This window comes from Gouania willdenowi, chromosome 6 (genome assembly GCF_900634775.1).
Source record: "Gouania willdenowi chromosome 6, fGouWil2.1, whole genome shotgun sequence".
NCBI classification, from domain to species: domain Eukaryota; kingdom Metazoa; phylum Chordata; class Actinopteri; order Blenniiformes; family Gobiesocidae; genus Gouania; species Gouania willdenowi.
Window position 1 is genome coordinate 70,474,691 of NC_041049.1, and position 13,878 is coordinate 70,488,568.

Consider the following 13,878-nt stretch of genomic DNA (forward strand, 5'->3'; position numbering starts at 1 on the left):
AGACCAACACCTGAGCTACCAGACCTTCAGCAAAGGTAAGGTCAGAACATTGTTGGTACTTTCTACAGTGAATGGAATAAAAGGAAGGATTTACTTTGTGGATGCTCCTCACTGAGGCTGTTCCGAGTTGTTGTTGTTGTCTTTTTCTCCGTGTTTCTGTATTTCCAACACAAACAACAGATGTGCTGCCGTGTCATCAGATATATGTTGTTGGAGAGTATGGAGGCTATATTAAATAATTGTTTATGTTTCTTTAATGGTGTTTACGATGTTGATTTTGTTAGATGGCTAAATGCTTGTTCATGTGGATCTTGTTGGGGTTTTTCTTTCTTATTATGAATTTTATATTTTGATAAGCGCATTGAGATGACTTTGTTGGAAATTGCTTTATACAAATAAAATTGATTTGAATTGAATTAACACTTCCCAGCAGAAACATGAAATTGTCATTAGTGGTCTCCATTTGCAACGTGCCTACCCAACCCTAGTGGTCACGGCACGTCACTGATTGTCAGGGTTAGAAAAGTGAAAGTATTAATTGATTAAATTGTGTTGACAGCATATCAGTCATTGCATTTTTCACGACATGTGGAAGTGAATATGTATTTGTATTTGTTTAGTAGTAGGCTTTACACTGATCTGATCGGCTATCTCATATCGGCCGATATTTTTCATTTTATGTAATTAATGTGATCGGCTGTAATGTCTTAATTTGCCAATCCAATCAATGACGTCATTGTTGTGATGAAACTTTCTGTAGATGCTCCCATCGCATTTTTTTCTCGTGTCATTTACACCAAAGAGTTGTTTGCTTTACGAGACGCGGCTTTATTACACTCACATTTGTGCACAAAGGTGAAAACCTATGAGTGAATGGTGAAAATATCGATCGGTTGAAGCACCAGACTTCTTCCCCAGTCTACAGCGTCTGCTGTTAGTGTCTGTGTGTGTGTACGTGTGTGCGCTTGTTTTGTTTAATCAGCCCAAGCATGTTAAAAGGGAGAGTCCTAGAGCAGAGCAATGCGCTCCCATTTACTTTCACTTTCTTATCAGAGACTTCTGTCCATTTCAGAGTGATGGTGGACACAGACGTGCATGCGTGTCTGTGCGGACCACTTCCGCTGTGCACCTGTGAATATGGACTATCAGCAACAGCAGGTTTTGCGATGCTACAGTCAGGAAATATTTCTTTGCTCCTAATGCTAATGCTAATGGAGGCTTCACGTAGTTCCGGTGTGGTCTGCCTCCACAACACTCTTGTAGTCAACGCAGCTGCTGTTCAGGGACTATATTTAAGAGTTTAGCTCACATTTACACCTGCAAGTGCTCGGTCTGCATCACATTTATAAAGGCGGAGCCATGACGCTCTTGTGCGTGCAATGTTATCTTCAGGTCCTGGATGGAAATATCTCAACTTCCACAGTCACAAGGCTGCGTTTAGGTCCCAAAAAATGGTACCGTTTAAATTTTCCGCAAATCTGTATCAGGTAGTACTGAAGGAATTCTGTCGGTACTGAAAAAATCACTTCATAATTATGATATATGGTAATGGGTGTTTTCACACAGGTGTTGTGATTATAGAGGCATCACGAAACTCTTTACTTTTATATGTTGCAGTTTTAAAAGCTCTACTTTTCTTAAGTTGTATTTTTTGACTTCAAAGAAACTTTCTTTAAGGTCACATTGGCAGACTTGAATAAAAAATGGTGCTGTGAAGTAAAATGACTTAATGCCTCGCGTCTCCTGCTAATCAGGGACTTTTTCTGCTCTGCTAAATACATTAAAGAAAGTAACGGTGAATTCTGAGCTTATTTTGACTTTGTTCTTCTCACAGACACGATGACTTGAAAGAAATGCTGGACAGCAACAAAGATGCCCTGAAACTGGAGGCCATGAAACGAATCGTAGCTGTAAGTATAGAAAATTATTGCATCAGAATGCCAAGGTATGAAATATTCAGACATTGAATAATACAGAATTTTCTCAAATAAAACACCTTTGCAATAGTTCTAGGTAGTTCCAAAACTGTGAATAGAGAATTTTTCAAAATTTTTTATTTCTTTATTTAATAAAGTCATTGTCAGAGATTTCATTTTGCTCATTTATTCAGCAAAACATAAAAACTCACACAAAAACGTTTTTGCCCTGGACAGGGATGTCCAGAAGCGTAGGTGGCGGGCGGAATCACCTACTACTCTTTTTGTGGCCGCCTTCTACTCTTAAACATGCTCATAAATGATTCCTTACCCCTTTTAGCACCGAAATAATATCCGTAATATTACGTGAATATCTGTAGAAGTCAGATTTTTCTATTAGCTTTGTCAGCTAGCATAGCATCTCTTCTTCACTGCGCAGAATAGCTGCATTCCAACTGAACACTTTGTTACCCTCTGCTGGTTCAAACTAATATCTGGCGGCTGCAACTGAAGGAAAACAATTATTCTCTCTAAACATTTCCCCAATAATATAATAAATCTTAACATTCACAACATTTCTGAATTCAACTGCAACTCACCACCAGTTTTAGCCTTCTACTCTTTTTTTTAAAGCCTACTACTTTTTTTCTGGACATCTCTGATAATACATAGATGGTTAGAAGCTGTGTTAGTTTAATTTGTCAGTAATAGAAAACTTAAACTAAAATAAATTCTATTTGTTGGAATAAAAATGTGAGCACACTGTCTTTGTTGTTCTTCATGCAGATGATCGCCAGAGGTAAAAATGCATCGGATCTCTTCCCTGCTGTGGTGAAAAATGTGGCCTGTAAAAACATTGAGGTTTGTAATGAATCGAATGTTGTATTTTCAGGTGTTAAAAGTACAAAACAAAACATTTTTGTTTGACCTAATTTTTAAAGAATTCTATGAAAAAGTTACTGCTCCAATGAGTTGAACTTTGATCCTACCTGAACGCCTTTATCTCCAGCAGAATGATGATGAGTATCTGCTTTCACTGAATTCCACTGAGTTTACCTCCTATTGCTGGTCCTTCTAGGTAAAGAAGCTGGTTTACGTTTACCTGGTGCGCTACGCTGAGGAGCAGCAGGATCTGGCACTGCTTTCCATTTCTACATTTCAGCGTGGTTTAAAGGTACAAAAAGCTACTTCATTAATCATTTCTTCCCTGTTTAGTGACCAGAAGTTCCATCTGTCAGTTGACTGAAAAAGTTATTTACAAATCATGACCTGCAGAGAATGAATCGGGGAAAAAATCCGTCAAATAAAATGAAATAGAAAATGTGACCTTAATCGCACCAAACGAGCAGAAAGACACTTAAAAGTCAAATAATTTCTTCTCTGAATGGAGTCAAAATAAAAGCCACCAAACAAAGCTATCACCTCTACAGATTAGCCATGTTTAATTATTACTAATTCAATTACGATTACAGTGACCTACATTTTTTCCAATTTCAATGAAATTACAATTACATTTTATCCTGAGAAAGTCAATTATTAACATTTTATTACAATTAATCACAATTACTGAGCTTTTAATAAATAACTTATTAAAAAATTAACCATCTCTGTTAATAACGAGTCCTACATCAGCTGTAAAATACACTACAAACAAATATCTATCATCTACTTTATTTTCTATCTATTGATTACCTTGTTAGGCTTCCTAATCAATGAAAATATAGGTTTTAATATTTTTGGTGTGGGCGTCTGAGCCTTTTTTGTGTCAGTATAGCCTTAGATTTAATTTTTTTAAATGGTAAAAGGTGGGAAAACTTGATATGAAACATATTTTAATAATTCTTAACAAATGTGTAGAACTGTACATAGAACTGTAACATGGTTCCCCAGTTTAGCAATAAATTATAATTGACAATTTTTATATAATTTTCAAGGCAATTACAATTTAATTATGATTACGACAGCAACAGATTTTTTAAAATCAAAATTAAATTGATAATTACACCATAATTGTAATTAATGATCAATTATGCAATTATAACTATAACTGACCCCAACCCTGCCACATAGTGACTCTATGTATATATATATATATATTGTATTTTTTTTCATTATTGCCTACATCTTTCGCACTATTTTTTTCTACACTGTCTTGCACTGTTTATGAGAGCTGCTATTTAAAAAATGTTGGTGTGCCTTTGTGCAATGACAAATAAAAGGATTCTCATTCTAGTTTTGCTTTTACTGCTTAATCCACTTTTATGGCCGTTGCTGACAACAACCCCACATGGCAGTAATTGCATTTGGCTCCAAGTGAACAGAATGGCCCACAATTCCTCAACATGTCACATAATCAACATCAATTCCCCTAACGTGGCTTTTTGTTTCCATACTTTTTCCCCTTATTGATTTTGTTCTGCTTCCTGCTGCTGAAGTTATAGGACCATGACCAACATGTCGATGTGAAAGCAGAGGCACATCAGCTAAAAGGCCTTTTCTTTCAAATATAACATAGTTCTTAATGATCGAAGGAAATTAATTATCCAAGCGTAAAAAAAATGACAATGTCAAAGCTCACATTCTACACATAACCTTAGAACAAAACCTGAGTTACAGTTCTTAATTATTTTAGAGAAGAAACAAAAAATCAATTGATGACATTGATTTGCTAAAGAGCTAAAGCTCTGCATCCATCTAAATACAGCTTGGGGCAGTGTTTTTTTTAATGTGCTATAAAGTTGTGGGTTGTGGATCTCTTTATATGTGATTATGGTCAAAGGTCAAGACATTTAAATGCCAACATCAATAAATCTGACAAATTGATTGTTTCCTTTGTATCTTGCATAAGCAGGGTGGCTGGTAATGTTATGGAAACATGGGAACGTCACTATGGAAACAAAAGTAAATAAGGCATACATGAAAGATTTATTGACCATTTTAAGACACGTCAATGTTTCAGATTAATTTTGATTTCTGATTGAACTCACATACAAATGCTGACATCTTTATTTGACTTACTGTAGTCTTACACTGAGTTCCACCATGGATGTGACTGTGCCTTAAAGTGAATGAACATAAAGTACAGTACACTAATATCCTCTGATGTTTCCATATTTAGGGATTATTAGGTTTGCTTTTGGAAGTCATTTATTTAAAAGAAAACAAGTATCAGATTATATCGACCTACATCTAAATCTCCAATATATTGTTTTTAATAGACTTATTTAGAGCTGTAAAGAGTATTGATATATTCTACTCAAGTACAAGTAAAAAGTATGTCAATTAAATAGTACTTAATGTAAAAGTTACTATAGTTAATGTCACCCCCACATTTATTTCTCGTGCATATAGTAAACATCTCATGTATAAACTTAGAAAAGGAAAAACTTAATTTATTTAACACAAAGGTATCTGTATAAAATAAAAGGTTTGTCAAAATGTGCAAAATAATAATAACACCAATTAATTCAATTTAAAATAATAAAACAATCCTTAGGCCGTAAGTATAGCAACATTTATCAACTCTAAAACTGACAAAATAACCTCCATTCATTGCGCATTGCATTATGTTTAATGGTCGGCTATGATGTGATGCATTTAATGGTTGTCTGGTTATTTCATTTTTTGTAGTTTCACAATGTCTGTTGATCATTTTAAATAAAAAAAATAATAATTTACTTAGTAACAGCTGGGTGTAGAAATGTAACAAATCCCTTACTTCTTTTAAAAAGTACTTAAAGGGGCGGTGTTATGAAAAATTATCTTTATAATAGTTTTGCTACAGTGATATACATTCCTTTAGCCTCATTCAGAAGGTCAAAGTTTTAAAACTTGTTTCTTCCCTCCCTTGTTATTCCACATTTTGTAAAAAGTCAGCTCAGTTGGATTTTTGCCGCGATATTACGTCATAAAGTGGAAACTCCTCCTCCTGACAATCATTGTTCCTCCTACCCTATAAGAATGTAAGCTCCTCCCTCTCAAACTACCTCACAGCTAAAATTAATATAGAATATAGAATATACATTTAATATAGAATATACATTATTCTTTATTATCATGTATGTAAAGCTACATACACAAAATGTGTTCTCAGCATTTAACCCCTCCCTGAGGAGCAGTGGGCAGCAATAGTGTAGCGCCCAGGGAGCGGTTCCATTTTTAGTATCTGTTATATCGTCTCGTATCGCCTTTGACTTGATCTGACGTGTTTGTGACACAATGCGACGCAGCGGTTGGACAAACACATGATTGTCACCTTAAATGCACTATTCCTGTAGTTAATAGAGATGAGGAGGAGAAGAACGTAGCAGCTTAACACTGCTGCTGCTGATGTAATAAACACAGCCTGAAGTGCTGAGACGGACTCACAATCACATCCAGTGTTTTACTGCAATGTTCAGTTTTTTGGCTGAAAACAATAACAACAGTGTGTGGATAGCAAAAAGAAAATTGCTATGGTGATCACTGATCTCTCTCACTAGAGCGAATATGTCATATTTTCTCACACCTATACTACTGACTAATCTAACATTACTATGATTTGTTATATTGTATCGATATCGGTTTTGGCATATCGGTATAGATTTGTCTCAGGTGAGGCTGTGATTACAGGTCGTCATAGCGACCACCTCCACTGCTTCTCATCAAAGTGTTGCCTGATGCTTTTCCAGGACCCAAACCAGCTGATCAGAGCCAGCGCACTGCGAGTCCTCTCCAGCATACGTGTGACCATCATCGTCCCCATAATGATGTTAGCCATTAAAGAAGCTGCTTCTGATATGTCTCCATATGTGAGGAAGACGGCGGCTCACGCCATCCCCAAACTCTACAGGTACGACATCTCACATAGACGTTTGGTGACGCTTTGTTAGTGGAGGTTTACTTTTTGTTTGGACCATAATTGCTCACTTTCTCGTCCTTTCATATGTTCAGTGTCAATGTTTTGGGAACTCCCTTTTAGACCCCCTAGTGCCCCCTCATGTCTGACTTCAACATTTTGCTCAGAATTGTAAGGAAAAACAACTATAGATCATAATGATGGAATGAATTGTATTGATAACACATTTTAAAGGATCTAACTTTGTAAATAAGTAAATGAAACAGTTTTAGTTCCTCCTGAATGGATTTATTTCTATAATTTCTGGTCATCGCCCTCATTATGATTATCTTTTTTAACTAAAAAGAAACATTATAAAACCCCATATTTTAATGCTTTTATTTGTTAATTTTCTACTATCTCTCTCATGTACCCCCTGTAGTGTCTTTGTATATCCCAAGGGGTACACGTACCTCCATTTGAGAAAAACTGTCTTGGACAAACCAGATTATTCTTCTAAAAATGAATGAAATATGTCTCAACTGAAAACGAAGCTTTGACGTCACACACAACACTAAAATACGATCTTTTCAGTGATTTTATGCAAGCCGTCACATTTTTGGAATTAGTCATGGGCGCACCAAAATTTCAAAATAAAGGTCTTTTGAGAGAAACTCTACAAACGTTTGTGCTCTCAGCCAACATTCCCATCCCAGGGGTCAACATCCACCATGTCCTGATGGAAAAGCTGTTTTCATTGCTATTGGCAGGTGTTAAACATGGGAATCATCTTTTTTTTTTAATTAATTTTAAAATAAATGAAGGTTTACTCCCATAGAAACCAATTACAACTCAAGCAGAAAAACCTATTTATGTTGTGTTTTCTGTAACAGATGTTAACAGACTCTGTATGGTTTGTTCCTTATTCGTTGTTTATTAGATTGTATAGTAGTTGGTTGTTGTATGATGTGTTGAAGTGATGGACTCCTCTATCTTCTCAGTTTGGATCCTGAACAGAAAGATCAACTGATTGAAGTGATTGAAAAACTCCTTGCTGATAAAACTACGGTGAGATTTTAAAACTTCAATCCATTCCAGATCAATGTTTTTTTCCCATTGACCTGACATCACCGTTTCTTGCTGTGCGCTCAAACAATTGCTGCAGTTGGTTGCAGGAAGCGTCGTCATGGCGTTCGAGGAGGTGTGTCCGGAGCGCATCGATCTGATCCATAAGAACTACAGGAAGTTGTGTAATCTGCTCATCGACGTAGAGGAGTGGGGGCAGGTGGTCATTATCAACATGTTGACTCGTTACGCCAGGACTCAGTTTCTCAACCCAAACATTAATGTGAGTCTTTTCTTCATTCTCATCAGGATTGATGACATTTTTTGTTCTAGTTTGTTCCTGGTATGGCCGCTGATATCAGAATGATGTCAAAACACTTCAATGTGTCCGTCGACTCCACATCCCACAATGCAATGCACAAAAATATATATAATATAACCCTAATATATTATATACATTACTTAAATAAGTCAAGACACATAACAATAATAAAACAGAACAAACAACAAACAAAAAAGGGGGGAAGCAAAAGTTTAAAAGACATACGTACATAAAAGGAAATTGGGAATAAATAAAAAGGGTAAGTGCCTTTTGTCACATCTTTTCAGAGTAAATGTTATTCATTTTTTTTTAAAGTTATTTCTAATTTGTTAAAAATTTGAGATACTTTTGATACAGACAACGCCTGTGTATAACTGCCTAGGATTTATTTTTATTATTTTTACATTATTTTGATGCACTTAATGGCTTGTAATTACAAGCTACATCACCAAATAAATAAAAAAAATAAAAAAATTTATTTACCCGTTTTACATTGTCTAATTTACATATAAATGACATACTGATATAAAATGCTTCTGTTGGCTTATTAAGTTAATTCACTCTGATTTAACACGCTACAGAAACCTGTCATTACTTTACTTCTCCACTTCTACCATTTTGCATCAGTGTATTTACCAGTTTGCACGCCTCACTTGCTAATGCAGTACTTTATAATATTATGGGATACTAACTCAGTGATTTACATTACACTGTTTTTAATGCAAAAAGCTCATTGTTTCAGAAAATATGTTAATGAGAAAAACTCTAGGTGAGTGAAATAAAGAAACTGCTGAGCCCTCAGTGTTAGAAAGTGATCATTTTAAGACTAGTCAGTTACTGTGGTAACTTAGTCTAAATCTGTAACCTTCTCACTCACTCATTAACTCTGTCTCTTTTTTCATTTCCATAGTAACTGTGGCTCTGCTTTAATTGCTGTAAAATGGCTAAATTGCAACAAGAATCATAACATACTTACATTTTGTGAAGTAAACTTAAAACAGTCTGGATAACACACTGAGGTAAGAAGGTCCACTTTATTTCAGCTAAAGGTGATCTCATTCAGATTCCATTTGACCAGTGTTTCTCAAATGGGGGTACGTGTACCCCTAGGGGTACGGGATGGCACTACATGGGGTACTAGAGAGAGAGGAAAATTAACAAATAAAGTGTCAGACTTTGTCCCACCCCAGGCGTCAGATGACCAAAAATGATAAAAAAAAAAAAAAAAAAAACTATTGAAATAAATCTATTCAGGAGCCACTAAATCAGAGTTTATCAACCTTGGGTCAGGACCCATGTGGGATCACCTAGAGTTTAAATGGAGGCACCTGAAATTTCTGAAAAATGTATTATTGTATTATACTGTTTATTTCCACTTATTTACAAAATGAGATTTTGTAAAACGTGTTATTACTCATTCATTCTGGGTAAAGAAAACATTCTTGATAAAATACTAGGAAAGTCCTTTTCAAAATAAAAGTGGAACATTTATTTAGGATGGTTTGAATTTTTTATATGTACCAGGGTTGGGATCAATTACGTCTTCAATCCATATTCAATTACAATTCAATTATGATTACAGTGACCAGCATTTTTTCCAATTACAGTTATTTTTTATTCTCAGAAAATCAATTTACAATTACATTCCCAATTATTAAAGTTCATATATTATTAATCACAATTACTGAGCCTGAAATAAATAACCTAATAAAAGTTCACTTTCTTCATGTGTTAGCTTTCTGTTAGCATCTCTAATGCTAACAGAACCTAAATCAGCTGTAAAATACACTAAAAACTAATATCTAATTTATTTACTATCTATTGATTACCTTGTTAGGCTTCCTAATCAATGAAAATAAAGATTTTAATATTTCTGGTGTGGTCGTCTGAGCCTTTTTTGTGTCAGTATAGCCCTCAATTTAACTTTTTTAATGTTAAAATGTGGGAAAGCTTGATATGAAACATATTTCAATAATAATTGTTAACTACATATGTGTGGAACTGTACATAGAACTGGAACATGGTTCTTCAGTTTTGAGTTAAATTATAATTGACAATTTTTATAGAATTTTCATGGCAATTGCAATTACACAGTCAATTATCTAAACTTAATTACAATTTAATTATGATTACGACAGCAACATATTTTTAAAATTACAATTGTTATTACGACATAATTGTAATTAATGATCAATTGCGCAATTACAATTATAATTGACCCCAGCCCTGATATACAGTATACCATAGGTGGCGTTGAAACACAAGCTTGTCTCTTAATCCCGCCCACATTTTCCAGGAGTCCCTCTTAGAGGAAGGAGGTGGAGGAGATAAGACCTTCTACTGCTCGGATGAGGATGAGGATGAAGACGAGGAGAAAGAGAAGCAGGCCGAGGTATCTGCCCTGGCCAAGAGGAAGCCCTACGTGATGGATCCAGACCACCGGCTGCTGCTGAGGAACACCAAGCCGCTGCTGCAGAGCCGCAACGCAGCCGTGAGTCCGTCGCGCACACAGCACATTAAGGAGTCCATGAACGGCACTCAAGAACAGACTAATGTTGGTCAAATTTAGGACATAATAGGTGACTTTAAACCATTTCAGATTATTTTAATGTTTAATTAAACAAAACAAAAAAACAAAATAACTCAATTAGATGTTTCTGAGTGTTAAGTTTAAATTAATGTGTATATGTTTAGCTGCTTTATAGTCATATTTAAATAAAATATCAGCATACTCCTGATAGTGATTTGAATTAAAAATAATTATTATTTGCGCGACCCACACAATACTGACACAACGAGACTATAACAGATTATTTTTCTGTGAATATTTATTTAGAAAAAAAATACGTAGTCCAAATGCATATTTTAGATAAAAATAATGTTTAATGAACAGACAAAGATATTATTTAAGTCTTAAAGCATGCAAAAGCACTTATTTTTATTTTATGTTCAACTTATTCATTCTTACAACAAAAATATGAACAAAATTCCAGAAGATATGAACTTTCACGCAGTCTAAAGCAAGTCATAAAGCAAACGTTGTGGAAGAACAATTATTTAACTTTTGTCAAAGGAAGTCCAGCTAACAATTAATTTTAATAACTTGGTTGCACGTGTCATTAAATTTGCTCACCTAATGAGAAGGATGGTGCTGCATTGAGGCCGTCAATGTCCCAATGTCCGGCTGAATGGAGGTCAGTTTTAGGCGAGTTTCATAAACCTAGAGTAGCATCTCTGAGTCCTCCTCATGTCCCTGGATAGTTCTCCTCCTGTGTCCTGTCTGTTGGAGGCAGGTTTTCCTGCATTAGCATCATCGCTGCAGGTGCTGCTACTCACTACGCTAACTGCTGCTATGCTAACTGCTGCTGCTCTCATCCATGATTTACCTCAGGCTTAGCTTCATTTATTGGCTTAAAAAAAACTCTTTAAATCCAACTGCCTTTTTTTTAGACATTTTCTATCGTCTTCCAACCTGACAGAGAAACTATTTTTGCGCAAAATCACACTTTGGACGTAGCGTGGGCGTGGCCTCCTCACTGGCGCTCAGTTTTAAGATTTACATTTACTTATTGTGTACAGTAAAAGACACAGTGGTCCAAAAATAATACTTAATCCAAACACCTAAAAGCAAACATAAAAATATTTTAAAAATGAGGTGCTGGATCCAATCAAATAAGTGCTGGTCAAAATCTTTCTTCTCCTTACAGGTGGTGATGGCTGTGGCACAGCTGTATTTCCACCTCGCCCCCAAAGCAGAGGTTGGGGTAATTGCTAAGGCCTTGGTCCGCCTCCTAAGGAGCCACAGGTGAGATATGAAAAAAATACACTTCGAAATGACTGGAATTAAACAAATCAGATACACAAGCCAGTCATTTCACTGGAAAGGAAACACCAAACACTCACAGGTGAAAGAAAAATATCTGGCTGAATAAAAGAGGAGTGAGAAACACAGCAGCTAAATGACAGGCGAGGGCGGTAAAATAAATCTCTTTTGGCCCAAAGCAGAGAAATGAAACAGGGAAGTGAACAGAAAAACATAAAACAGAGGAAGGATGATGGTTCATTGTGTTCAGTAGCCAACGGTCCACAGCTTAAAGCTTGGTTTGATGGATGAATATACGTTTTATTAGTTTGTTTGTTTTTCTTTTGCTTCAGATCTGTAATGAAAAAGCCCATCATGGACCCTAAAGCTTTACAACATTTAAACAAATTGGATATAAACGGTGGATTTGTAAAAGGCAGCACAGCAATAATTTCATGGGCCAAGTTAGACATAAAACATTATCTTGTAAATTTCTAAAGTCTCTTTGTTTAAAATGATACCTTTATAAAGGTAATTTTATAGATACACACAATAAAATCACCTCTGATAGAAATGGCTTTTATCATTGGAGTTTTTTTTCAATATTTAGAGAATATCATGTCTAAAAAACAAATGAAGTGTTGGAAAATCTGCTGATAAAGAATGTGTAAAGCTCTTGTGAATGTAAATGACTTTAGCTCACTTCTTATTGTGTCAAGATTTGAAATGAAATGTTGTAGTGATTTAGTTGTTACTGGATGTGTCTGTTGTTTCTGCTCACAGTGAGGTCCAGTTTGTTGTGCTTCAAAATGTTGCAACAATGACCATAAAGAGACGGGTGAGCCACGTCATTTTTCAGAGATCTGCCAGTTCATTTCTATTATATTAAATAACTTCTTGTTCCGTTTGCTACAGGGAATGTTTGAACCGTACCTGAAGAGTTTCTATATTCGCTCCACCGACCCAACGCAGATCAAAATTCTGAAGGTTGCTTTCTGATCAGGAGTCTAATGTTTCAGAGAGTTTGTAGTGCTCATTATAAACCCAACGCTTAATATTTTTCATTTGCAGCTTGAAGTTCTTACTAATCTGGCCAACGAGACCAACATTTCCACCATTCTCCGAGAATTTCAGGTAAAAACAAACGGAATGTTGCTTCAAAATGAGATCAAGGAATTGGCTCTCAATATATTTGCCAGAATAAATACAACGCTCACTGTTTTGCACACAGACGTATATCAAAAGCATGGATAAAGACTTTGTGGCTGCAACAATACAAGCTATAGGCCGCTGTGCGACCAACATCGGTGAGGTGAGAGACACGTGCCTCAACGGTCTGGTGCAGCTGTTGTCGAACAGAGATGGTGAGTGATAATGTACAGTCCAGGGGTGGGGTCAATTACATTTTTCAATTACAATTGCGTCTTAGATTCTCCATGTTCAATTAGAATTAAATTACGTTTATGGTGGCAAGCATTTTTTTTCCAATTACAAATAAATTACAATTATTACTTTTCCCCTGAAAGTCAACTACAATTACGTTCTCAATTACCAGTTCAATTCCAATTTTACTAACTTTTATTCATGTAGTTGTGATGATTGTATGTGCTTTTTTATGCGTGTGTACGATGTCGTTTCAGCATCTTTACATTTACATTTTAGTGCATTGATTATAATACATTATGTATATATAATATAAGCACAACTAGGGACAAGTGTTGGGATTTATCAATAGCTATAAACTCTGTACAAAACATCAGTTACATTCACAGATATTGTTACTCTGTAAAATTGTATCGTCCCTATTTAAATAAAATTATGTCCTAACTCTAACTCTCAACATATGAGTATGAAGATTTACTCACAGGGAGTGGGAAAGCTTGATATGAAACATATTTTAATAAATAACTACATATGTGTAGCCCTAAAACTGGTTTGCATTGAATTCAATTGTAAT

At 35.4% G+C, this 13,878-nt stretch overlaps 1 protein-coding gene across 16 annotated transcripts in view; it reads left to right on the forward strand.

Moving 5' to 3' along the window:
- ap3b2 (adaptor related protein complex 3 subunit beta 2) overlaps positions 1 to 13,878 on the forward strand; it is a 53,313-nt gene that overhangs the window by 16,006 nt on the left and 23,429 nt on the right. For all 16 annotated transcript variants that reach the window (XM_028449292.1, XM_028449296.1, XM_028449293.1 and 13 more), the window contains exons 2-13: positions 1,835 to 1,910; positions 2,703 to 2,777; positions 2,995 to 3,090; positions 6,587 to 6,747; positions 7,734 to 7,800; positions 7,898 to 8,080; positions 10,416 to 10,610; positions 11,827 to 11,924; positions 12,705 to 12,759; positions 12,837 to 12,908; positions 12,993 to 13,055; positions 13,153 to 13,285. In XM_028449292.1, coding sequence (XP_028305093.1) covers positions 1,835 to 1,910; positions 2,703 to 2,777; positions 2,995 to 3,090; positions 6,587 to 6,747; positions 7,734 to 7,800; positions 7,898 to 8,080; positions 10,416 to 10,610; positions 11,827 to 11,924; positions 12,705 to 12,759; positions 12,837 to 12,908; positions 12,993 to 13,055; positions 13,153 to 13,285 — 1,274 coding nt within the window. The remainder of the gene's footprint in view (positions 1 to 1,834; positions 1,911 to 2,702; positions 2,778 to 2,994; positions 3,091 to 6,586; positions 6,748 to 7,733; positions 7,801 to 7,897; positions 8,081 to 10,415; positions 10,611 to 11,826; positions 11,925 to 12,704; positions 12,760 to 12,836; positions 12,909 to 12,992; positions 13,056 to 13,152; positions 13,286 to 13,878) is intronic.